Raw genomic sequence first — 23,837 nt, forward strand, 5'->3', positions numbered from 1 at the left:
TGCCTTCGGGCGATCAACGAGGCGAAGGCTACGACATCTGCCTCCGCGCCCATTTCCAACACCGGCTGATCCGACACCCCGAATGTGGCCTCACGAGGGCCCGGGTCCAGTTTCACGTGCTCCACTTTAGAGATTACCTTAAAAACCTCCTTCCAGTAATCCTCCAGCTTTGGACAGGACCAAAACATTTTTTTTAAAAAATTTTAGAGTACCCAATTCATTTTTTCCAATTAAGGGGCAATTTAGCATGGCCAATCCACCTAGCCTGCACATCTTTGGGTTGTGGGGGCAAAACCCACGCAAACACGGAGAGAATGTGCAGACTCCACACAGACAGTGACCCAGAGCCGGGATCGAACCTGGGACCCCGGTGCCGTGAGGCAGCAGTGCTAACCGCTGCGCCACCGTGCCGCCCTGACAGGACCAAAACATATGAACGTGGTTTACGCCCCCACCCCCCCCCCCCCCCCGCCCCCCCCGGCAATGTTCACATACATCTTCGACCCCCTCAAAGAGCCTGCTCATCCTCGCCCTTGTGAGGTGCGCTCTATACACCTCCTCAGCTGTATCAGCCCCAACCTCGCACACGAGGTGGAGACATTCACCCTCCGGACCACCTCACACCAGAACCCTTCCTCCATACCCTCTCCCAATTCTTCGTCCCACTTTGCCTTGATCCCTTCTAGCGGCGCCTTCTCCTCCTCCAAAATAGCCCCGTATACCGCCGACACTACCCCCTTCTCCAGCCCCCCTGTCGTCAGCACCTCCTCCAGCAACGTGGAAACCTCCTCTACTAGGGGGTTAATGGTTATGTTAATGACACAATGAGGTTAATAATGATTTAAGCATGTGATCAGGGTCAGAGAGCTAGACACAGAACAGCATGTGTCCGTAGAAACATTACTGACCATGATATCTCTGTAAAGAGTTTCAAGAAAAGCTATACTGACTATCCCAAATCACTCATAGAGTAAGTAAAACCTCATTGGAACAGTGGAACCCACGTCTATACCGAGTTCTTGAGGCAAACGACAGAGATGTGTTATGAGCCAGGGTTTAGAGAACCCCAAAGTGTATCATGGAGTTGACCTGACCCACAACTTTTAATAGATTGTGGTACGGGGAGCACACGGCCCACTCTACAGGTGTGGTACAGCAGAAATGGAAAAGTATTTTTTAAAGCAAAACAATGTTTATTCTATGAACTCAAGTTAACCTTTTTGGAACATACAGTGAACATCTTAGCAACCATCAATTCAAATACAACCCCCAAAGAATACAACACTAAGTAATCCTTAATAACTTCCCAAACAACATCCAGAAGACTTAAGACACCATTTACCAGGAGCACATCAGGTTAAAGTCACTACTAAGAGCAGTTATTAGTTTTAAATCACCAAAGGGTTGATTTCCATTCTTTAGATTACAGAGAGAGACTCTAATACACCTTCTGGCTGTGACTGCAGCTATCCAGCTCTGAAAATGAAACTAAAACACACCCTGCAGCAAACAGCCTACAACGAAAGTAAAAAGCTGACAGACAGCCCAGCTCCACCCTCTCTCTGACATCACTGTAGTAGTAAACACCCATTTCTTAAAGGAACTCTCACATGATAGATGCATTTAAGGAGAAACTGGATGAGCACATGGAGGTAGGAAGGAACAGAAGGATACGTTGATGGAAAAGTAACGACTTACATTTATATCATGCTGTTCACGACCTCGGGATGCACTTTACAACCTGTCGTGGCACGGCTCCTTTAAGGGGGTGGGGCCTGATGGGCCACGTGATTGGCCTGGGGCCAATCAAGTGGGAGCGCACAAACCCTGGCCAATAGCGAGTTTGCGCGGGACCCTGGGAGCAGTGGCCTGGGCAGTGTTGACCCGGGGAGCCGAAGAGACTCGACCCACCCTATTGTGTTCTGTTCCTGCATAATTACCAACCTTTACCTTTTGTTAATAAATCCCCTTGTTGCTACAGGAAGCCTCCAGAGTGTATCTCGAGCCACCATATTGGTGACGAGGTGAAAGTTTTGATCGCAGCCGGCAGTACTTTGTGATTCGAGGAGGTGGGGAAGGAAGGAGCAATTGAAAATGGAAAGAAGGAGTAATGAGTCGGGAACTATCAAAACCTGAGGTGATTATTGGTAAACTAGACCCGTTGGACCAAAGGGCTGATGTTTGGAGCCAATATGTCGAACGCCTCCGTTATTGCTTCATTGGAGATCACAGGGGAAGACAAGCAGAAGGTGACACTTCTGGCAGTTTGTGTCTAATAACCTATAATCTAATAAGGAACCTCACACCTCCAGGACATCCGACTCAAAGACCGTTGATCAGATAGTCAAGTTGGTCAAAGAACACTTTGACCCAAGGCCCTCAATTGTCCTTCAACGTTACAAGTTTAACTCTGTAGTCAGGGTCCCTGAAGAGTCCATCTCAACCTTCATAGCCAGGAGTTCCAGCCCAGGACCTGATGGTCAAGGGAGGTGCGTTCATACCGTGGGCAGCACGGTAGCACAAGTGGATAGCACTGTGGCTTCACAGCGCCAGGGTCCCAGGTTCGATTCCCCGCTGGGTCACTGTCTGTGCGGAGTCTGCACGTTCTCCCCGTGTCTGCGTGGGTTTCCTCCGGGTGCTCCAGTTTCCTCCCACCAGTCCAAAGACGTGAAGGTTAGGTGGATTAGCCATGATAAATTGCCCTTAGTGTCCATAAAGGTGAGGAGGGGTTATTAGGTTACGGGGATAGGGTGGAAGTGAGGGCTTAAGTGTGTCGGTGCAGACTTGATGGGCCGAATGGCCTCCTTCTGCACTGTATGTTCTATGTTCTATAACTCGGCCAAACAGGCTGAGGGTCAACATGCTAATCTTTCCAGACATGCCAATGGCGGTAAGAGCGGGAGAGACTCCTGGTCAGTCACGCCCAACTCATTGACGGACATGAGTGTCACCCCTGGTGACAGACTAGCAACCTGTTCCAGGAATTACTAGCTAATGGAAGACAGACAAAAGTCATGTCTTTGTGCTCTTAGTGGGTGGGGAATTGGATAGGGATACAATTCCCATTTAAAGGCTGCTATTTCCAATGTCTAATCAGGCAGATTGTCAATTACTCACTGTGTAAATCGGTTGCTGTTCATTCTCCTGCCAGTCACCTTACATTTGCGCAAGGTTTGACAAACCTTGTTTCTTATCACGTTTCAGCTCTGTTTGTTGCTGACTCCTGGCAGAGGGGCATGTTTCCTTTGCGTCCTGCAGCAGGTTGTAACAGAGCTCAGGTGCGGCTTGTATTGACTTCGCTCTCACTCTCACTCCCACCCACACACAAAATAATTCACCGCTGCCACCTCCCTCAGTGAGTGACCGGACACGTTCTCTCTTCAAGAAACCTGCGGACGAGGGATCTTCGGGTGCGCACTGCGCTCAGAATCCCCTCAAAACCATGGACAGCACACTAGGAAAAGATCAGGTATGCGTCCTCAAATATAAGTGTCTTTTAAAACCGGGGAATTTGCTTCAACATGCCTGTCATTGAGAGGCATGCTGAGAATTCAAAGCAGGCGATGACTTAATTTTCCTTCCACGTTCTTTAGAAGGAGACCTCTCCCTAGTTGAACCTGCTTTCTGCTTCCTCTTGAACGAAGTTACTCGCTCTGTCAATTGTGCTGTCATTTTATAGTACTGTCAATTTAAAACGTGAAGGAGGCTCGGCTAAACTTTAAACTGCTCCAAGTACAGCATCAATCAATAGCTCCTGTTGGCTGACGACTCCCATCTTTGAAAAACAAAAATGTTTTGACTGATTTTCAAATTTTTATGGTGCATTCTCCAGCAACCGCTGAAAGGTAAATGCTTACATATTTACAGAGCTCTCCCGGAGCCCCTGTTGGTTTTTTGCGCCCCCACCCCTCAACACCACCCCCCCCCCCCACACCCTCCCCTCCCCTTTGTGGCTCGCCTATACCACCCCCCCCCCCCCCCAACCCCCTGTGCTCTCTGGGTTGCTGGCTACGAACAGGTCTTGGGACAAGTTGGCGAATGGCCTCCACGTCTTGTGACAGCCCTCTGCCGACCCACGGGTGGCGAATGTTATTTCCCCCAGTTGGAAGAATTCCGCCAGGTCGGACAGCCAGCCTGCAGCCTTGGGCGGTGCTGCCAATGGCCAGCCGAGCAGGATTCTCCGGCGGGCGGGCGGGGAGGCAAAGGCTAGGCCGTCGCGCCCGCCCCCCCCCCGAAGAGGTCTGGCTGTTCTGAGACCCCGCACATCGCTACTTTTGGACACGGCTCCGGCCTCACCCCCACAACCCTGGACATTGCCTCAAGAAAGGTTGTCCACTGCTCGGCAAGTCTGGGACAGGCCCAGAACATGTGGGCGGGTTGGCCGGGCCTCCCTGGCACCGCTCGCATTTGTCCTCCACCCCCGGGAAGAACCTGCTCATTCGGGTTCTGGTCGGGTGTGCTCTCTGCACCACTTTGAGCCGCGTTAGGCTCAGCCCTGTGCACGTGGAGCTCGCCCTTTTTAATGCTTCAGAGCCCAGAGTCCTCCCCCACTTCTATGCTTAACTTCTCTTCCCATTTTTCTCTTATCTCATCCGGGGACGCGCCTCCTCCAACAGTCATCCATATAGGTCCAGCGGTTCCCTTTCCCCAAGTTGCCCGCGTCTAACAGTTCCTCTACCAGTGAGTGTCTCGGTGTCTGTGGGTACGTCCCTGGGGGGGGAGTTTTTGATTTGTATATACCATAACTCGTTCCCTTTGGGAAACGGGAACCTCTCCATCAGTCCCTCTAGAGTCGCCAGTCTGTCATATGTGTACATGTCGCTAACTGTCAGCGTCCCCTCATCCTGTCTCCACCTTCTGAAGGTGGCGTCCATCGTTGCTGGCGTGAGCCTGTGGTTGTTGTAGATGGGGGCCATGGTGGACATTTCAGTCAGGCCAAAGTGTTGCCTCAACTGTTACCAGGCTGAATTATCAATGGGGAACCGTGCATTTCATTGCCCAGACCAATCTTGTGATGTGTCATTTATGAGACATGCCACCGCAGTTGCGGGCCCCACAACTGCACCGTGTCTGGGTGGCCACTCTTTACGAATGTCCCAGCACAGGGAGGATCAATGGGCTATTCAACTACTGCATCCGATGTCCTCTCTGAGTGATCGACCCTCGCATCCAAGAAGCAGCCTGTGATGAATGGCTATTGTATTACTGTACCCTTATCATCGTGTACGGTGATGTCCCCTTTAAGACCGGGCTTGGAACCTTGGGGGACTCCGCCTCCAGCTCCGCCCACCTGGCAGTCGTATAAAAGGGGCCGCCTTGCAGGCGGCTCCCAGTAAGCACCCGTCTCGGCACCAGGCTAGTTCTTAGCTAATTAAAGCGTTTTACTCTCCAGCGTCGTTATTGAGGGTACTGTACTACACAGCATGAACTGGAGGCCTTCCCCGACCGATTGGGGTGTAAACCCGCCCCGACAATCATTTGGTGCACCCTGTAGGTCAGGGAAAAGTTCTGAAACAGGCCCCATGGCTTAGGTTAACCTGATTTCCCCACTGCCGCTCCCACTCCGCCCCAGATTCCTGGTGGAGCAGGGGGCCGATACCCCCACCTCCGCCGCCTCCAGGGTGTCAGCCGTGGTGTCAGGGGAACTTGCGGCCTCTGAGACACATGACTGTGGGTCCAAGTCCCAATCCAGAGGCGTGAGCACAAGTTGATGCTCCCGGTGCAGTACCAAGGGAACGCTGCACCGTCGGAGGTGCTGTGTTTTATAGATAAAGACTTATATAACCTCCTCAGCTTATATAACCTTTATTAGCGTCACAAGTAGGCTGACATTAACACTGCAATGAAGTTACTGTGAAAAGCCCCTAGTCGCCACATTCCGGCGCCTGTTCGGGTACGCAGAGGGAGAATTCAGAATGTCCAAATTACCTAACAGCACATCTTTCGGGATTTGTGGGAGGAAACCGGAGCACCCGGAGGAAACCCACGCAGACACGGGGGAGAACGTACAGATTCCACACAGACAGTGACCCAAGCAGGAATCGAACCGGGTCACTGAAGCGACAGTGCTAACCACTGTGCAGGCCCTGTTTGCCCTCTGAATGATCCTGTGGCATTAATTTTTTTTAAACCCAGCAAGTCAGTGCTTAAGACAAGGAGACGGGCACTGAGGCTGAAAGGGGAAGGGTGTTGCTGTCGAGAATCCCTTTCGTGATTCTAATGGCCTCCTCCCCTTTCAAACAGGAAACGACATTTAAGAAAGGAGCCTTGAGTTAAACATAAACCTCTTTGTTTTGTTCACTGTGTCTGATGCACGATCAATCACTACTGAAGCGAGATTGTAGTCCAATTGAAGGCTTTAATGAACAGGTAGTTACCCCAGCAGCCCCGCTACAGAATGACTGCTGTGGGTGAAACACAGACTCTTATACTCCGCCTGCTGGGCGGAGCCAGCAGGCAGGTTCCACCACTCATACTACAGTATAAGGTACACCCCACCTAGGTACCGCAATACCCCTAATATAGCACATTCACCCCCTGTTTAAAAAAGAGCCCGGCAGGGGTGGTGGCCTTGCTTTTACAGTGGTAGAGTTTATAGCGGTACCCTTCGGTGCCTTTACATGCAATACACATATTTACAGACAATTATTTACAAGTTCATTTTACAATGAAACTATCAGCCGGTCGGGGGCCCTGGTCGTCCTCTGCGATCGTCGCAGTCTCGGCGGTGATGCTGGCGTCGGCTCTGACATCCGTGGCTCTGGGTGGTGTCGTCTTCAGCTTCATCGCATCCGGATGGGGCCAGTGGGAGGACGGATCGTCCTGGGAAGGGGGTGTGCGCCGGTGAAAAAATGTTTGGGGTTGGTGGGGGGGGGGGGGGGGTGGGGTGAGGGTTGGGATCCAGTGGGGGCCAGATCCCGGAGGGAGACCGTGTCTTGTCGGCCGTCGGGGTGCGCCACTTAGGCATACTGGGGGTTAGCATGGAGGAGATGTACCCTCTCGACCAGTGGGTCCGACTTGGGGGCCCGTACGTGTTTGTGGAGTAGGACGGGTCCGGGGCTGCCTGCCATGTTGGGAACGAGGTCCCCGAGGAGGACTTCCTAGGGAAGGCAAGGAGTCGTTCATGAGGTGTTTCGTTGGTAGTAGTGCACAGTAGTGAGCGGATGGAGAGAAGTGCATCGGGGAGGACCTCCTGCCATCGGGACACTGGGAGATTCTTGGACCGTAGGGCCAGCAGGACGGCCTTCCAGACCGTCCCGTTCTCCCTCTCTACCTGTCCGTTACCCCGGGGGTTGTAACTGGTCGTCCTGCTGGAGGCAATGCCATTGCTGAGCAGGAATTGACGCAGCTCGTCACTCATGAAGGAGGACCCCCTATCGCTATGGATGTAGGCGGGGAAACCGAACAGGGCAAAGATGCTGTGGAGGGCTTTAATGACGGTGGCAGCCGTCATGTCGGGACAGGGGATGGCGAAAGGGAACCGGGAGTAGTCATCAATTACTTTTAAGAAATACGTGTTGCGGTCGGTGGAGGGAAGGGGCCCTTTGAAAACCACGCTGAGGCGTTTAAAGGGGCGGGAAGCCTTCACCAGGTGCGCTTTCTCTGGCCTGTAGAAGTACGGCTTGCACTCCGTGCAGATTTGGTAGTTTCTGGTTACAGCCCTGACCTCCTCGATGGAGTAGGGCAGATTGCGGGTTTTAACCAAGTGGAAGAAACGGGTGACCCCCGGGTGGCAGAGGTTGTCGTGGAGGGTCCGGAGTCGGTCTACTTGTACACTGGCACAAGTGCCACGGGACAGGGCATCAGGAGGCTCGATGAGCTTCCCGGGACGATACAAGATCTCGTAATTATAGGTGGAGAGCTTGATCCTCCACCGTAAGATCTTATCATTCTTAATTTTGCCCCGCTGTGCATTGTCAAACATGAAGGCTACCGACCGTTGGTCAGTGAGGAGAGTGAATCTCCTGCCGGCCAGGTAATGCCTCCAATGCCGCACAGCTTCGACGATGGCTTGGGCCTCCTACTCGACGGAGGAATGGCGGATTTATGAGGCATGGAGGGTGCGTGAAAAGAAGGCCACGGGTCTGCCCGCCTGATTGAGGGTGGCAGCCAGAGCTTCGTCTGATGCGTCGCTCTCGACCTGGAAGGAGAGGGACTCATCGATTGCGTGCATCGTCGCCCTGGCGATGTCTGCCTTGATGCGACTGAAAGCCTGGTGGGCCTCTGCCGATAGGGGAAAAACCGTGGACTGGATTAGTGGGCGAGCCTTGTCTGCATAATTGGGGACCCACTGGGCGTAATAAGAAAAGAAGCCCAGGCAACGTTTCAGGGGCAATGGGGGAGGGGAAACTCCATGAGGGGGCGCATGCGTTCGGGATCTGGGCCTATGACTCCATCATGCACTACATAGCCAAGGATGGCTAGGCGATCGGATTTTTGCGGTATGGAGGAATTTGCGGAGGTTGGTGTCGTGGTCCTGCTGGTCGTGGCCGCAGATGGTGACATTGTCGAGGTATGGGAACGTGGCCCGCAGACCGTACCGGTCAACCATTCGGCCCATCTCCTGTTGGAAGACCGAGACCCCATTTGTGACACCAAAGGGAACCCTTAGAAAGTGGTAGAGCCGCCCATCTGCTTCGAATGCAGTGTACTTGCGGTCGTCCGGGTGAATGGGGAGCTGGTGGTAGGCTGATTTAAAGTCTACTGTGGAGAAAACCTTGTATTGCCATTTCAGAAATGCGGGGGAGAGGGTACACGTCGAGCTGCGTATACCTGTTGATGGTCTGACTGTAGTCTATGATCATCCTATGTTTCTCCCCGGTCTTTACAACCACCACTTGAGCTCTCCAGGGGCTGTTGCTGGCCTCGATAATGCCTTCCTTTAGTAACCGTTGGATTTCCGACCAAATGAAGGTCAGGTCCTGGGTGCTGTACCGTCTGCTCCTGGTGGCGACGGGTTTGCAATCGGGGGTAAGGTTTGCAAACAGGGAAGGCGGGTCGACCTTGAGGGTGGTGAGGCCGCAGGCAGTGAGGGGTGGTATGGGGCCGCCAAATTTGAACGTTAAACTTTGCAGGTTGCACTGGAAGTCCAGTCCCAGGAGTATGGCAGCGCAGTGATGAGGGAGGACGTAGAGTCGGAAGTTATTGAACTTCACGCCCTGGACCATGAGGTTGGCTATGCAGTACCCCCGGATCTCCACAGCGTGGGTTTAATCGGGTGTACAGCGAGGGAGCAGTGTCTTACCGTATTGGGATGGATGAAGCTCTCCGTGCTCCCAGAGTCGATTAAGCAGGATGGCTTGTGCCCGTTGATGAGTACCGACGCGTCGTAGCGGTTGAAAGCGTTCGGGGCCGAGACTGGTCCAGTGTCACTGAGGCAAGTTGCGGCAGAAGCTGAGAGATCTCGTTGGGCGATACACGGCCACCCGAGTCGGGGTCCTGAGACGTCATCCAAGATGGCTGCCCCCATGAATCGTACATGCCCTGTGAGGAGAGGAATGGCAACGGGCCCGGTTCGCCTGTGGAGACAGCGGCGGCCGACCGGGCGTGACATACTGCCACGAGGTGCCCCTTCTTCCCGCAGCCCTTGCAGATTGCGGATCGGGCCGGGCAGCGTTGCCGGGGGTGTTTGTTTTGCCCGCAAAAATAGCATCGCCCCCCCCCCCCCCACCCCCCACCCCAGGGTTTCCTGGATGCCGCACTGCACAAGCTTGTGGGGAATTTAGGGGTGCTTTGAAATCGGCCGCGGGTGGGGTCCACCCTGTCCATGCGGTACCGCGCAGTCGGGAACGTAGGCCTGGACGTTGCAGGAGACTACATCTAGGGAGTGTGCAAGTTTCCGTGCCTCTTTAAGCCCTAGCGTGTCGTTTTCCAGCAGTTGCTGGCGGAGTTTAGAGGACAGCATGCTCGCAACAAAAGCATCCCGTATTAAGAGTTTGGTGTGGTCATTGGCTGAGACTTGTGGACAGTTACAATTTCTACCTAACACTAACAATACACGGTAAAAATCGTCCAGTGATCTGCCATCTGCCATCTGGTAGCTAAAGATGCTGAGCGTATACCTGATTCACAGTGCGGACGTGGTGCTCTTTTAACAAAGTCATTGCGTCCTCGAAACCGTCCGCTTCTTCGATAAGCGTGTAGATTTCTGGGCTCACCCTTGAGTGGAGGACTTGCATTTTCTGTTCCTCCGTGGGGGTAGTCGGGGCCGTCCTGATGTACCCGTTGAAACATGCCAGCCAATATTTAAAAGTTGCTGCTGCATTTGCCGCGTGGGGGTTGATTTGTAGACACTCTGGCTTGATGCGGAGAGCAGCCATTGTTCAATCTTGTTCATTAAATTGATGCACGATCAATCACTACTGAAGTGAGATTGTAGTCCAATTGAAGGCTTTAATGAACAAGTAGTTACCCCAGCAGCTCCGGTACAGAATGACTGCTGTGGGTGAAACACAGATTCTTATACTCCGCCTACTGGGCGGAACCAACAGGCAGGTTATACCGCTCATACTACAGTATAAGGTACATCCCACCTAGGTACTGCGATACCCCTAATATAGCCTACCACAGTGTCAACATTCCAGACTCCTTCATCCAAGATAGATAAGTGGACACTGGATGGTGCAAGGGATGAATCAGCTCCATGGGGATAGTTGGGAGGGGGTGGGGGAGGGGAGTGGAGGGGGACATAAAGGCCATCAAAATATGGGAGCCCATCCTGTACAGCTGTAAATCAAAGAGCCAGGGGCTTCTACAGGGTAAGGATGGCGCTGGGTCAGTCAATGACCTTTCACCTCTGAGGCCAACCCCCCGCCCCCTCCCCCACACTCCAGTCCCTGAATTTTAAGGTTCCTGAGTACAGGGTACTCTTTTTAAAACTTATTTTAAAGAGTCGTGGGCAAGGCCCGCATTATTGCCCATCCCTAGTTTCCCCTTGAGAAGGTGATGGTGAGCCGCCTTCTTGAACCTGCTGAAGTCCCTGTGGTGTAGGTACACCCGCAGTGCTGTTAGGGAGGGAGTCCCAGGATTTTGACCCACCACGGCAGGTTAGCAAGGCCATAAAAACAAACAAACACCAGGCCTTACTTCAAGATGAATACACCTCAGGGACTTTTGAAGTATTGAAGTCAGTGAGCTAATGAAAAAAACCCCAGAATCTCGTTTTGGGTGGGATTAGCGGGGTCGTTCCCGGCGGGTTTAGCAGCGAGAATGACCCCGCTATCAAACGGCACTCTGTTATTTTTTTCCGGTCTCAGTGGGGAATGGCCCACCGAGGCCGCACTCAATCACAATTCCTGCACTGAGGATCTCCGCTTGTCGGTGCAGGAAGAGATCGGGGCAGCATGAACTCTCGACCCCCTGACACGGCCACCGGACCCCCCCCTACACCCCAATTCACCTATTAGGGGGTCCTCGAGGCCCCAGCACCCCACCTCATATGGGCCCGATCCCTGGCAAAATGCCAACTGGGCACCGTGGCAATGCCATTCTGGCATTCTGGCGGTGCCCCTGCCAATCTGGTGGTATCACCTGGGCACACTGGCATTGCCAGGGTGGCACCCAGTTGGCACTGCCACGGTGTCCAGGTGGCACTGCCAGAGTGCCAGGCTGACAGTACCGTAGTGCCCAGGTGACATCAGCAGTGCCAGGATGCCACCTGCCCAGATACCAACCACCTTGGGGCCTCCGATCGCCTGGGAGACCCTCCCCCCCCACAAGTGCCGTTCTGCCTGGTCCCCATTTGTGGGGACCAGTGCTAATCGTTATCTGGCTGGGGTGTCCTTGGCAAGACCGGTAGATCCCTGGCGCTGGTTAGATCCGGCAACGGCGTAGTTAAGTCAGTTTTTCCAAAATGGGTGGGATCCAGATCACTACGTCTCAGGGAAATCTCATTCCATCCCACAGGGCTTAACGACCATTGGGAATCCCAGAAGAGGCCTCTCGAGGGATCTACCGGCCGCGTCCCATCCCAATTCCGGTGGGGCGTGGCCGGTAAATCGCACCCAGTGTGTTTGACTAGGAAGCTGAATGCTTTGAACTGGATTGTTTACATTGAAATGCACACTCTATTGCCCGCTAAAAGCATCATAATTGACAGCTCGCTGGAACTTCAAAGCGATGAATCAGATTGTTGAATTTTCTAGCTCTGCGGGGATCCAATAGGTCAGGATCTAACTGCAATTTAAAAGATGAAATTGCCTCTTTGTTCTCGAGCAAAGAACAGCTGTGGGCGCTGCCCCTTCACTTTCTATGAAGCGTTGGAGGAATCTAAAGAATATTATTGTTTGATATTCAGAAGTACTCACACTCTGATAGCAGAATCTTTGAGGTGTGCGCTTTTAACTGAAAAGGATTCTCATTTATTCAACAGGGTAAGGATTACTCTGTGTAACTGGACAGAGTTCCTGTTTATTCAGCAGGGTAAGGATTACTCTGTGTAACGGGCAGAGTTCCTGTTTATTCAGCAGGGTAAGGATTACTCTGTGTAACGGACAGAGTTCCTGTTTATTCAGCAGGGTAAGGATTACTCTGTGTAACTGGACAGAGTTCCTGTTTATTCAGCAGGGTAAGGATTACTCTGTGTAACGGACAGAGTTCCTGTTTATTCAGCAGGGTAAGGATTACTCTGTGTAACGGGCAGAGTTCCTGTTTATTCAGCAGGGTAAGGATTACTGTGTGTAACGGACAGAGTCCCTGTTTATTCAGCAGGGTAAGGATTACTCTGTGTAACGGACAGAGTTCCTGTTTATTCAGCAGGGTAAGGATTACTCTGTGTAACGGGCAGAGTTCCTGTTTATTCAGCAGGGTAAGGATTACTCTATGTAACTGGACAGAGTTCCTGTTTATTCAGCAGGGTAAGGATTACTCTGTGTAATGGACAGAGTTCCTGTTTATTCAGCAGGGTAAGGATTACTCTGTGTAACGGACAGAGTTCCTGTTTATTCAGCAGGGTAAGGATTACTCTGTGTAACGGACAGAGTCCCTGTTTATTCAGCAGGGTAAGGATTACTCTGTGTAACGGACAGAGTTCCTGTTTATTCAGCAGGGTAAGGATTACTCTGTGTAACTGGACAGAGTTCCTGTTTATTCAGCAGTGTAAGGATTACTCTGTGTAACGGACAGAGTTCCTGTTTATTCAGCAGGGTAAGGATTACTCTGTGTACCGGACAGAGTCCCTGTTTATTCAGCAGGGTAAGGATTATTCTGTGTAACGGACAGAGTTCCTGTTTATTCAGCAGGGTAAGGATTACTCTGTGTAACGGGCAGAGTTCCTGTTTATTCAGCAGGGTAAGGATTACTCTGTGTAACGGACAGAGTTCCTGTTTATTCAGCAGGGTAAGGATTACTCTGTGTAACGGGCAGAGTTCCTGTTTATTCAGCAGGGTAAGGATTACTCTGTGTAACTGGGTGGAGTTGTTTTTTGTGCAGGAGGTTAAGAGTTAGTCACTCTATATCTGGTCAGAGCTCCTGGCTGTTCAGCTGGGTAAATAAGTCTAGCCCGCCCCATGAGTTGCCAGCATAGGTGGCTCTGGATATATTGGACTGCAGTGTAGCAGTACAGAGTCCCTGTTTAATCAGTTATATAAGCATTAGTGGCCACAACCTGTGATTCAATATAATCAACCCCTCCCAGCTACTAATGAACCGTAACCTTTGACCTGGTTGGGCAATGTTTTATACGGTTCAAAACAAATTGAACATTTCTGCCCAATTTTCAGAAACACTGGCACCATGGGACTCTACGATGGAAGCACGATGCGCTGGAGCTCAAACACTGAAAAATTCAAATACTTGGTGCAGGCGAACAAAATTGCGGCAGACATTGTATCCTAGCTTTCCAATGCTGGGGGCTGGGGGGTGGGGAGGGGAGGGGGGGGGAACCTGGCGCAGCCAGAAAAAGCAGGCTCTAAAACCTATAGTGAAACGGTGGAGATATATCAGGGTCAATTCTCACCTAAACCTTTGGTCATTGCCAAAGAGGTTCGGGTTCCACAAACGTAACCAGCAAGAAGGTGAATCAATCGCACAGTTCACAGCTACTTTAAAGAAATTAGTTGAATGCTGTGAACTTGGAGATGTCCTGAATGACACCATTACAGACAGACTAGTGTGTGGGTTAAGCAAAGCTATCCATAAAAGGCTGTTAAGAGAGAGAAATGGGGCTGGTTTAGCACACTGGGCTAAATCGCTGGCTTTGAAAGCAGACCAAGGCAGGCCAGCAGCACCGTTCGATTCCCGTACCAGCCTCCCCGAACAGGCACCGGAATGTGGCGACTAGGGGCTTTTCACAGTAACTTCATTGAAGCCTACTCGCGACAATAAGCGATTTTCATTTCATTTCATTTTCAGGTAGATCTTAAAGAAGGCTTTAGAAGTCGCGATCTCTATGGAAATTGTAGCGAAAGAAGTGCAACAAATCAGCTCAAACTAAAATCTATTAATTACCGACTGAGACCTGAACACCAACACAGGTTCAAAATTGTCACCGATGTGCAAAAACTGATGGGCACACGGCAACTGATTGCTGGAGCAAAGATGCAAAATGGAAGAATTGTGGTAAAAAGGGGCACATCAGACGTGTTGGAGAAAGATACAACAAGTTTCAAACAAGAATTATGAAAACCAAGATCCAAATACATCAAATGAAAAATCGAACAGAAGGAAGAGCATCCACGTGATATGAAAAGGGTGTAAAAGAGGACCAGAGTCACAGACAGATGGTGAACAAAGAACAAAGAAAAGTACAGCACAGGAACAGGCTCTTCGGCCCTCCAAGCCCGTGCCGACCATGCTGCCCGTCCAAACTAAAATCGTCTACACTTCCTGGGTCCGTACCCCTCTATTCCCATCCTATTCATGTATTTGTCAAGATGCCCCTTAAATGTCACTAACGTCCCTGCTTCCACCACCTCCTCCGGCAGCGAGTTCCAGGCACCCACTACCCTCTGTGTAAAAAAACTTGCCTCACACATCTCTTCTAAACCTTGCCCCTCGCACCTTAAACCTATGCCCCCTAGTAATTGACCCCTCTTCCCTGGGGAAAAGCCTCTGACTATCCACTCTGTCTATGCCCCTCATAATTTTGTAGACCTCTATCAGGTCGCCCCTCAACCTCTGTCGTTCCAGTGAGAACAAACCAAATTTATTCAACCGTTCCTCATAGCTAATGCCCTCCATACCAGGTAAATCTCTTCTGCACCTTCTCTAAAGCCTCCACATCCTTCTGGTAGTGTGGCGGCCAGAATTGAACACTATACTCCAAGTGTGGCCTAACTAAGGTTCTATACAGCTGCAACATGGCTTGCCAATTCTTTTACTCAATGCCCCGGCCAATGAAGACAAGCATGCCTTATGCCTTCTTGACTACCTTCTCCACCTGTGTTGCCCCTTTCAGTGACCTGTGGACATGTACACCTAGATCTCTCTGACTGTCAATACTCTTGAGGGTTCTACCAACTATCATTGAACGCACCGGCCATTGCGGGCGCAACGAACCGTTACTGGGTCACTACTTTACTGGACGTACAACCAATGAAAATGGAGGAGGACACTGGAGCAACAGTATCATTGGTACCAGAATCTGTTTACCAAAAGAAATTAGGACATAGAACATAGAACATAGAACAGTACAGCACAGAACAGGCCCTTCGGCCCTCGATGTTGTGCCGAGCATTGTCCTACACTTGCCTCAAAACCCTCAAAGGTGAAAACCAATACTGGGGAAGTGGGTCCGTTGAGGAGCTATATTGATGTAAATGTACAGCTAAACAGACAGGCCACAGACTTGTCCCCACCCATCGTTAGAGGTAACTCACCAGCCCTCATGGGGAGAACCTGGCTGGAGAGAATCGAGCTAACCTCGGCCGAGGTGAAGCTCGTGTCAGGATCCGAAGCACGTCTCCCGAAAATGTTAAAGAAACATGCAATTGTCTTTAATGGAGAGCTAGGAAGCTTGAAAGAGATTTCAGTCAAGCTAAGGATTGAGGGAGAATGCCGCATGCCATCAGGCTTAAGGTCAAGGCAGAAGTAGTGAAGCTGGTCGAGATGGAGGTCCTTGAACCCCTTAATGTAAATGGGCCACGCCCGTAGTACCTGTGATGAAGACAGATTGTTCAGTAAAAATATATGGTAATTTTAAAACCACTATCAATCCGGTACATATACACAGCAGCACCCTCTGCCTTTAATTACTGATTTAGTTTCTGGGTTGGCTGGAGGCCAGCATTTCAGTAAAGTTGGCCTTAGTCAAGCTTATCTCCAGATAAATGTGGATCGAGATTCACAGCAATATTTGACAATCCGTGACACGCTAAGGGCAATTAAGATATAAAAGACTTACATTTGGCATCACGTCTTCACCTGCGTTGCTCCAACATGCCATGGATCAAATTCTAACTGCACTAGAAGGAGTCCAGTGTTATTTAAATGATAGGGGTGATTCAACTGAAAACAGAGTCCTGTTGCAGGCGGATTTAGCGACTTGTTTGTCATCCCCTGCAGCACAGAGAAAGACCCCGCAATTGTGGGTAGCACAGTGGTTAGCACAGTTGCTTCACAGCTCCCAAGGTCCCAGGTTTGATTCCCGGCTTGGGTGACTGTCTGTGCGGAGTCTGCACGTTCTCCCCGTGTGTGCGTGGGTTTCCTCCGGGTGCTCCGGTTTCCTCCCACAGTCCAAAGATGTGCAGGTTAGGTGGATTGGCCATGCTAAATTGCCCTTAGTGTCCAAAGAAAAGGTTGGGTGGGGTGACTGGGTTACGGGGATTGGTTGGAAGTGTGGACTTAAATGGGGTGCTCTTTCCAAGGGCCGGTGCAGACCCGATGGGCCGAATGGTCCCTTCTATGATCTATGAATTCAATGGCACTTTGCCTCTTTGTTTGGCCTTGATGGGGGATGCCTGGTCAACGATGCACTCACATAATTTCCTGCACTGCTGAGCTCACAAATGGACTGGATGAAAGGTTTGTTCAAACAATGTAGCATCTATTGAAGATAACCCGCGAGCAAGGATCATTGTCTAAACAACTAAGCCGATTTCTGATGACATAATACACACACTTGACAACTCTAAGTTCTCCGGCATTATTCATGATCAATCGTCAGTTCCTCATAGAGTATTGATGCGACCATCAATTCACTCGAAGACACGTGGAGAAGTAAACCGTGGTTTTAATCAGCTTAGAACTGAGCCTGCCTGTGACCGGTACAACACTGAAGGCGGCCCCGCAGGTCGGCAGCTCTTATACGTCCTGTAAAGGGGGTGGAGCCATGGGCGGAGCCTGTACATGCCCCAACATATCCCCTGTGGGTGAAGCCACACAATGGCCCATAGACAGAGCCCACAGGGTTAATAACATAACACAGTGCACTGGTGAATTATCAGTAATTATACATTCACCACAAGTTTAATCTGCTGAAGCCGCCTAAGACGAGAGAGATTGTTGAGAGGAAACAGCAAAGTCAGGTCAAGTAGTATTGGCAGGACGTATACCACCAGCGAGAACTGGATAAATGCCATCGTCTTAGCACAGACAGGACCGGTCTCCTACACCGTTCAAACTCGGGAAGGTTAGTGTGGAGGTGACGAGCTGATCACATTTTAGCAGCTAGAATGAGATTGCCAGAGACAGAGTCAACCGCGATTCGGCAACAAACTGAGCCACGGGAAGACCCAGACATTCCTGAGATCCGGACAATACCAGAAACACCGTGGGAGACTCTGCCCCAGTTGAGGACGTTTCAACACCGAGTCATCCTCCGAACACCACGTCGACTCCGGTTGAGACAGCAGACGACGTCCAAACTAAACCAAAAAACACCAGGGGTTTCGATCAACACGAAAAAGCAGATGCCTGAGGTTTATCGGCAACCACACAGGAATCGACAATCTCCAAAACGCCTAACTTATTGACTGTTGTGTATGTTCATAGCTCATATTGTAAATTTTGATTTTTTAATGTTTTGCTGTGTTTCATTGTGGAAACCTCTGATGTAAAGGGGGTGGAAAGTGTTGTGTATTCATGCTGCTCCGAGTGGGAACAAGGTCACGGTAATAATGGCAAATAGGAGTCATTTGAGTAACAAACATAAACATATTTATTAACACTGTAGTATGTACACAAGAGACCCGGTTGAAAGTCACCTTGTATAGTCCTCCAAGATGGCTAAACATCGTAGTGCTGACAAAGAACATCACGCTGTGTATTTGAAACAAAGCTAGTTTATTTTACACTACTTTAAATGATTTGCACACTTTACTAAGTAATGGCTAATAAAAGAGCAGTACTAAATCTATACTACAGAAATCTATAATATCTCTAATACAACTCACACTATCTCAACCTTTCCCCTAACCTTCTCTAACACCTTCTCCAACCTTCTCCCGGAACTGCAGGAGGCACAGTCTTTTATATGTCTACTCTGTGGTGCCATCTAGTGTTGAGATACATGAACATCACCTTGTTGATCCTTTACACTCCTTACATTATACATGTCATTACAGTTACATTCTGACCAACCTTAAATACAATGTAATCCTGCCCCTTGTTAGCAGGGGAGTTCGTACACCTCAAGCCACACGGGAAATATTAGCAAGCTTGTCCCGTGTGGGTCACTACAGTCACTTTAAGAGGTCGATCACGTAAAGTTCTGATGGTATCTTCGGCCGTTTGGACAGGCTAACCGTTAATCTGTTTTTGCAGCCTGTGTGAAAACACCATCCCCAATAAATCTCTGTTTGTTTTGCATCTTTGACATCTGCAAACCAGGCTCAATGTAGGGAGAGTCCAAAACTAGAGATCGACAATGTAAAATAGTCACTCATAAATCCAGTAGAAAGTTCAGAATGAACTTCTTTACCAAGGAGTGATTGGGAGGTCTTGAGGTGCCGTGGCTAGGGCCCTGCCTCTGGGCCCGAAGCTCCGGATTGAGCCCCACCCCAGGACTTGATGGCCAAGGAAGATTCATTCATAACGTGGCCAAACAGGTTGCATATCCCATTCTCTTCCCGGATGTAAGGCAGACTTTTGTCTGTATCCATAGCTAGTCTGTCGCCAGGGGCTTATAGCTTGAGGGGTGGCACTCAAGTCCGTCAATGAGGCGAGTGCGGCTGACCAGGAGTCTCTCCCGCTCCTACCGCCTGCCATTGACATGTTTGGAAGGATTTTGCAGGTTGACACTCTCAAACCTGCTTGGCCACCTCATGAAGGCACCTCCTTGGCCGCCAAGACCTGGGGTGGGACTCAAAACCCTGAGCTCCAGACTCAGAGGCAGGGAGGCTAACCCGCTGCGCCAAAGCCTGGCCGGGGTGAAACCGTGGTCAACAATGTGGTTCGCCCAGGACAGGGCACTTCGGGTGTGTTGACGCCTGCGATTATTAAAAGACTTCCTAACAGATTGCGTCTCAACCCGCAAAATCCTTCCGACGCACACCGACCGCCAGCAATAAGACTGGGAGAGACCCTGGGTGGGCCTAGCTTGATGCGGAGAGGCGCCCCGCGAGCTTATAAACCTCTGGCAACACACCCGCGACCTGCTCTGGGGGAAAAAACAAGCTTTGGAAACGGATGCGAGGATCTGCCAATCAACTGCAACAGCCAAGAAATGATTAGAATGTGGAACTTGCCTTCACAGGGGATGGCTGAAGTGAATATCATACAGTTAAGGAGAGGTTTACGCACTTCTTAAGTCAACCCTTTGAAAGGTGGGTGCTGTGACTCAGATAGTGCCAATTAGGGCAGCACGGAAGCACAGTGGTTAGCACTATGGCTTCACAGCGCCAGGGTCCCAGGTTTGATTCCAGGCTGGAGTCACTGGGCGGAATTGTCCGACCCCCTGCTGGGTCGGAGAATCGCCGCGCGAATCGCGCCCCGCCACCCCGATGCCGGGACGCGATTCTCCGCAGAGAAGGGAATCGGCGGCATTGGGGCCGGCGTGGTCGGCGCGGCGCCAGTCGGGGTATGCGCCGACTCTCCGGCCCGGGCCGGCACGGGCTGGCACGCAGATTCTCCAGTCCGGACGGGCCGTCAACAAAAAGCCCAGTCCTGCCGCCGCCATTCTAACACCCTCTGAGCCGGCGGGACCTCGGCGGCGAAGGGTCCGGGGGCGGCCTGTGGGACGGGAGGGTGGTCCGACCCCGGGGGCCTCCGTCGTGGCCTGGCCACCAATCGGCGGGCCGGCCTCTCTGTCTGGGGGCTTCCTTTCCTCCGCGCCGGCTCCTGTCGCCCTGCGCCATTTGGTGTCGGGGCTGGCGCGGGGAAGGCCACTGCGCATGTGCTAGTTGCCGCCGGCCCAACTGCGCATGCGCGGACCCCGCGGCGCCGGGTTCACACCGGGATCGGCAGCTGGAGCGGCGTGGGCCTTTCCAGCGCCGAGCTATCCCACTGTGGCTCGGAGAATCGGGTCTCGGAACGCGCGCCATCGGCGGAGTAAAACACTCCCGTTTTTCGTCGGCACTTAGCCGCCCGATGGGAGAATCACGGCCATTGTCTGTGCGGAGTCTGCACGTTCTCCCCGTGTCTGCGCGGGTTTCCTCCGGGCGCTCCAGTTTCCTCCCACAAGTTCCGAAAGACGTGCTTGTTAGGTGAATTGGACATTCTGAATTCTCTCTCAGTGTACCCGAACAGGCGCCGGAGTGTGGCGACGAGGGGATTTTCACAGTAACTTCATTGCAGTGTTAATGTAAGCCTACTTGTGATAATAAAGATTTTTTAAAAAATTAACATGGCACCTCACTCATATGAAAGAGCCGTTACAAAGGGGTCAAGAAGTAGGGAGATTCCTGAGGCGGGATTCTCCCGAATCGGCGCGATGGCCTGATGCCGGCGTAAAAAACGGTGCGAACCACTCCGGTGTCGGGCCAACCGGAAGTAGCGGACTTCTCCGCACTAAGCCGGTCCTGGAAGGGTTGGCACCACGCCAGCCGGCGCAGAAGGGACTGCGCGAGTTAGCGCATGCGCAGAACCGCCGGCGTGGGTCCGCGCATGCGCAGACCGGCTGGCGTATTCTGCCGCATGCGCAGGGGGGGGTGTTTCCTCCGCGCCAGCCATGGCGGAGCTGGCGTGGAAGGAAGAAGCACCCCCACAGCACAGGCCAACCCGCAGATCAGTGGGCCCCGATCGCGGGCCGGACCCCCCAGCGCACCCCCCCCCCAAGGACCGTACCAGCCAACGTACCTGCCAGTCCCGCCGTGTGGGACAATGTCCAATCCACGCCAGTGGGACTGGCCAGAAACGTGCGGTCGCCCAGCCCATCGGGGCCCGGAGAACTGCCGGGGGGGGCCGCTGCCAACGGCCCCCGACCGGCGTGGCGTGGTCCCCGCCCGAAGACCGGCACCGGAGAATACGGCAGTCGGAATTGGAGCAGCGGGGCGGGATTCACACCGCCCCCAGGGGATTCTCCGACCCGGGGGGGGGGGGGGGGGGGTCTGCAAAACCCCACCCCTGATCTTTTAGCCAGTGGCGAGGTGAGAAGATATACTGCAGGTTCAGGCGTTTTGTGAGGAGCCTTGATATCTCTAGATATCCATACAGTGAAGAAGGAGGCCATTCGGTCCATTGAGCCTACATTGACCATCTGAAAGAGCACCCTGCACATATCCCCATAACCGCACCTAACCTGCACATCTTTGGAGACTAAGGGGCAATTTTAGCATGGCCAATCCACCCAAACCGGCTCATCTCAGTGTCAAGCCCCCTTCAGAATTTTTCTATGAGATTCCCTCCCCCTTTCTTCTAAACTCCAGTGAATATAGACCCAGTGTACTCAGCCTCTGATTAAAGCACAGGGGCGGGATTCTCCCCTACCCGGTGGGGCGGGGGGTCCCGGCGGGATGGAGCGTCGGACCGCCCCAAAGGTGCGGATTCCTCCACACCTGTAGGGGCCAAGCCTGCACCTTTAGGGGCCAGGCCCGCCCCGGAGTGGTTGGCGTGACGCCGGCCTGCGGGAAAGGCGTTTGGTGCCACGCCAGCCGGGGCCGAAGGGACTCCGCCGGCAAGGGACCGGGTTCAATTCACGCCGGCGGGACCGGCAGAGCAGCAGCGGGACTTTGGCCCATCGCGGGCCGGAGAATCGCCGAGGGGGGCCCGCCGACCGACGCGGCGCCAATCCCGCCCCCGCCGAACATCCTGTGCCGGAGAATTCGGCAGCCGGCGGGGGAGGGATTCACGCCGCCCCCCCCCCCCCGGCGATTCTCCGACCCAGCGGGGGGGGTCGGAGAATCAACGACACTGACTGTCAGTCTCTCTCCCCCTCACTGGATCAAGTACGCACTCGGTAATAACTCATTGACTATCAGTGTGTCTCTTGTTCACAGAGCTGGATACCCAAGGTGATTAAGAAGAAAACCTGTTCCACCTTCCTCGAAGACACAACCTCTCACCTCGAAGACACGACCTCTCACCTCGAAGACACGACCTCTCACCTCGAAGACACGACCTCTCACCTCGAAGACACGACCTCTCACCTCGAAGACACGACCTCTCACAGGTAAAGGACGAATATAGGCGATGGGATGCTGTGAATAATCTTTAAAAATAAATTTAGAGTACCCAATTATTCTTTTTTTTCCAATTAAGGGGCAATTTATCGAGGCCAATCCAATTAACCTGCACATCTTTGGGTTGTGAGGGTGAGACCCACGCAGACACGGGGAGAATGTGCAAACTCCACACGGACAGTGACTCAGGGCCGAGATCGAACCCGGGCCCTCGGCGCCATAGGCAGCAGTGCTAATTTGAGGGGATTAGTGAGCCTGTGATCGGCCTTGTCCACTTGGTCCATGCCTTTGGCACCACATCTACGGGGCCGGTTTAGCTCAGTTGGCTGGACGGCTGGTTCGCGATGCAGAGCGAGGCCAGCAGCGTGGGTTCAAATCCCGTACCGACTGAGGTTATTCATGAAGGCCCCGTCTTCCCAACCTTGCCCCTCACCTGCGGTGCGGTGATCCTCAGGTTAAATCACCACCAGTCAGCTCTCCTCCCCCCCCCCCTGCTCAAAGGGTTACCTGGGGCTATGGCGACTTTACCTTACTCCCACTGTATTGGGGAACTGTGGTTTATACAGACTGTACGCAATGTAAAACTCAGAGAGTGCACACTATGGGTTAAATAAGAAGGGTAAGGAGTGATACCTCTGAGGTTAACTCCAGCGCCCGTCAGGGTTGTGAAATAATAATGGTATTCGTAGCCAACTTTAATCACATCAAAACCCCAGGGATATCCACAGACCCGCATAATCTGTCAACATTTGATACTGAGTCACTCGGTGTACAGTTTGTACATGAACTATAAAACGTTAGCAGGTACAGCAAGCGACTGGGAATGTTTCTGGAGAATCGAGTATAAAATTGAGGAAGTGTTGCCACAGTTTTCCAGGTTCTTAGTGGGACTGCACCTGGAGCACCGAGTACAGTGTTGGATTCTTTACTTAGGGAAGGGTAGAATTACATTGGAAGCAGTTCAGAGAAGGGTCACTCCTCTGGGCCGGGTCGGAGAATCGCCGGGGGCTGGCGTGAATCACGCCCCCGCCGGTTGCCGAATTCTCCGGCACCGGATAATCGGCGGGGGTGGGAATCGCGCCGCGCCGGTCGGCCCCCGGTCGGCCCCCCCCCACCCCCCCGGCGATTCTCCGGCCCGCGATGGGCCGAAGTCCCGCTGCTGGAATGCCTGTCCTGCCGGCGAGAATCTTACCGGCGGGACTAGGCGGAAATCAGTCCGGCGCGGGCCTAGCCCCTCAAGGTGAGGGCTCGGCCCCTCAAGATGCGGAGAATTCCGCACCTTTGGGGCGGCGCGATGCCGGACTGATTCGCGCCGTTTTTGGCACCGGTCGGCGGACATCGCGC

General features: G+C 52.4%; 1 protein-coding gene across 1 annotated transcript in view; it reads left to right on the forward strand.

The window, feature by feature from the left end:
• The first annotated feature begins 3,135 nt into the window (after positions 1-3,135).
• The window catches only part of LOC140403945 (transient receptor potential cation channel subfamily M member 4-like), an 88,033-nt gene continuing 67,331 nt past the window's right edge, over positions 3,136-23,837 (forward strand). Inside the window, exons 1-2 of the mRNA XM_072492227.1 lie at positions 3,136-3,469; positions 22,311-22,483. Of these exons, the coding sequence (XP_072348328.1) occupies positions 3,443-3,469; positions 22,311-22,483 (200 nt within the window). The 5' untranslated portion in view covers positions 3,136-3,442. The remainder of the gene's footprint in view (positions 3,470-22,310; positions 22,484-23,837) is intronic.

The sequence above is a fragment of the Scyliorhinus torazame genome, chromosome 29 (assembly GCF_047496885.1).
Source record: "Scyliorhinus torazame isolate Kashiwa2021f chromosome 29, sScyTor2.1, whole genome shotgun sequence".
Taxonomy (NCBI): Eukaryota; Metazoa; Chordata; class Chondrichthyes; order Carcharhiniformes; family Scyliorhinidae; genus Scyliorhinus; species Scyliorhinus torazame.